The sequence below is a fragment of the Peromyscus maniculatus genome, chromosome 18 (assembly GCF_049852395.1).
Source record: "Peromyscus maniculatus bairdii isolate BWxNUB_F1_BW_parent chromosome 18, HU_Pman_BW_mat_3.1, whole genome shotgun sequence".
Lineage (NCBI taxonomy): Eukaryota > Metazoa > Chordata > Mammalia > Rodentia > Cricetidae > Peromyscus > Peromyscus maniculatus.
The window spans coordinates 53,829,820-53,832,381 of record NC_134869.1 but is presented as its reverse complement, the minus strand read 5'-3'; the positions used below and the strand labels follow the sequence as shown (position 1 = coordinate 53,832,381).

Sequence of the window (2,562 nt, the reverse complement as noted above, 5' to 3'; positions counted from 1 at the left end):
AAGTCTCTGCTTTTTAATCTGTAGTTTTAGGACATATTAATGATAAATATATATGTTTATTACATATATTCCTAAATAGAGACAATGCTAAGAGCAAGAAACAGAAAATAGTAAGTTAAATAATATCAATCATTAGCTTTACCATTCACATCTACCATCTGATGTGTTGCTCATACAGGAAATTATACAACAAATATGATTGAAAATTATACAAGAAATATGATTGAAAATTCACAGACTCTATGTTGTTTGATAAGTAATAGGAGAGAATAGAAGGGATTGGAGTCAGGATGGTACAGTGTAGAGCTTTGTGGTTTGTATAAAGTAAATCTTATAGAAAATCTTATGTATTCTGATCAGTCCTTGAAAAGAAGGGTGATGGTGTCCTTTGAGATTTGGGGAAAAGAACCTTAAAATTTTCCTTGTACCCAGAAAAGTTTGCAAGGAAAAGCCCAGAGTGATCTTAGCAAAAAAAAAATATATTAAAATGACATAAATGCATCCCACTGTCATAGACATTACTCGTCTCTATCTATATTGTAATTAATCTCTCTGACTTGGACTTTTATTCTTTTAGATTAAGAACATGATAAGAATAGATACTACCCTTGATCTTAGTCAACACTTTTTTTTATAAGCAAAGCTCATCTAGTCCTGTATTCCCATGGTGCCAAACATGTTTTTCCATGGTCGTTTTAAACTGATACATACTAAGAATAAAAGTAATTATAAGAGGAGAGTGGCTTGGTAGATGTGGTTATGTGATTATTTTCTACCAATAAATTACAGAAGCTTGGAAATGGCATTAGATTTTTAAATTAATTAAATTATCTGTTCAGCATAATTTCACAAACTGTATGAAATCTGAAAACAATGTCTTAATAAAAATTTACATATAAAGTTGAGTGAGGTACATTGCAAGAATTTGTGATTTGAAGGGCTACCTCCAGTTTCTAAACATAGATATTTTGTGTAAAAATAATGAAGGTGACTTTAAGCAAAAACAAATACATGTTCTTTTTCAATTGTACATACAACATATATTTTATATAACTGTATGACTGTATATATTTTAGTAGGAATGAAAAGATTTAGTGAAAAAAAATCTATAGAGATTCCTATTGCTTCAGCTCATTGCATATAGTAATACCAATATTAACTTTTCAGTTCTTCTGTATTAAATTTATACTTTGATTTCTTTTTATCACTAGATTCTGTTAACAATAAATCAGTATGAAAAACCATTCTGTGATCACCGAGTTTGTACTCTTGGGCATAACAGATGATCCAGAGCTTCAGGTTGTAATTTTTATCTTTTTATTCATTGCTTACATACTAAGTATCACTGGAAACCTAACCATTGTCATCCTCACGCTGCTGAACTCTCACTTAAAGACTCCTATGTATTTCTTCCTCCAGAATTTCTCCTTCTTAGAAATTATATTCACCAGTGTTTCCATCCCCAGATTTTTGGGGTCAATAATTACTAAAGTCAAGACAATTTCCTATAACAACTGTTTGGCTCAGTTATTTTTCTTCATCTCCATGGGGGTGTCTGAGTTCTTTCTTCTAACTGCTATGTCTTATGATCGCTATGTCGCCATCTGCAAACCATTGCATTACACCACCATCATGAGCCAGAAAGTTTGCACCCTTCTTGTCCTCGTCTCATGGCTGGCAGGATTTCTGACCATCTTCCCACCACTCATGCTGGTCCTCAAGTTAGACTTCTGTGCTTCTAATGTCATCGATCACTTCTCCTGTGACTACTTCCCCATCTTACAGCTCTCCTGCTCAGATACAAGGAGTCTAGAGATGATCGGCTTTTACTTTGCTTTTGTCACTCTGCTATTCACATTGGCTCTAGTGATCCTGTCGTACATCTGCATCATCAGCACCATTCTGAGGTTCCCATCTGCCAGTCAGAGGAAAAAGGCTTTCTCCACCTGTTCATCTCACATGATTGTCATCTCCATTTCTTATGGAAGCTGCATTTTCATGTATGTCAAACCTTCTGCCAATGAAAGGGCATCACTGACCAAAGGTGTGGCTGTTCTCAACACTTCAATTGCTCCCATGTTGAACCCTTTTATTTACACATTGAGAAATCAACAAGTAAAACAAGCCTTCAAGGAATTAGTTCATAAAGTAATGTTTTATAGAAGCAAATGAGAGTACATGTTAACAGAAATGAATGTTGTAATGACATAAGACAAAATGAATTTCATTGTACTCTCTCATCCTGTTCCTACTTATGCTGCTGAGAACAATAGTGTTACTTGCTACTGATCTGAACATTACTACAGCATAACATTTTTACACATATTTATGCTTAAAGCAATTGATAGTTTACAATTCTGGCATTTCTTTGCTCTTTCTTGGTTTGCTTGACTGTTAGGTTTGTTTTTGAGACAACAGTCTGGTGCATAGCCCAGAGTGGTCTGAAACATCTAATCCTCTTGGATTCTTCTGAGCAACTTAAACCCACAAGCCTGAACCACAGGTTCCAGAATATTTTACAATTCTGAATAGAAAACCATTTGCTGGAGACTGTATATCAGT

The 2,562-nt window shown here is 34.3% G+C and overlaps 1 protein-coding gene across 1 annotated transcript; it reads left to right on the top strand.

Moving 5' to 3' along the window:
- The first annotated feature begins 1,177 nt into the window (after nt 1-1,177).
- On the top strand, nt 1,178-2,172 carry LOC102908464 (olfactory receptor 6C3-like). The gene has a single exon (XM_006998748.3). The coding sequence runs from the start codon at nt 1,234-1,236 to the stop codon at nt 2,170-2,172; it is 939 nt and encodes a 312-aa protein (XP_006998810.3). The 5' UTR covers nt 1,178-1,233.
- The last annotated feature ends 390 nt before the right edge of the window (nt 2,173-2,562 follow it).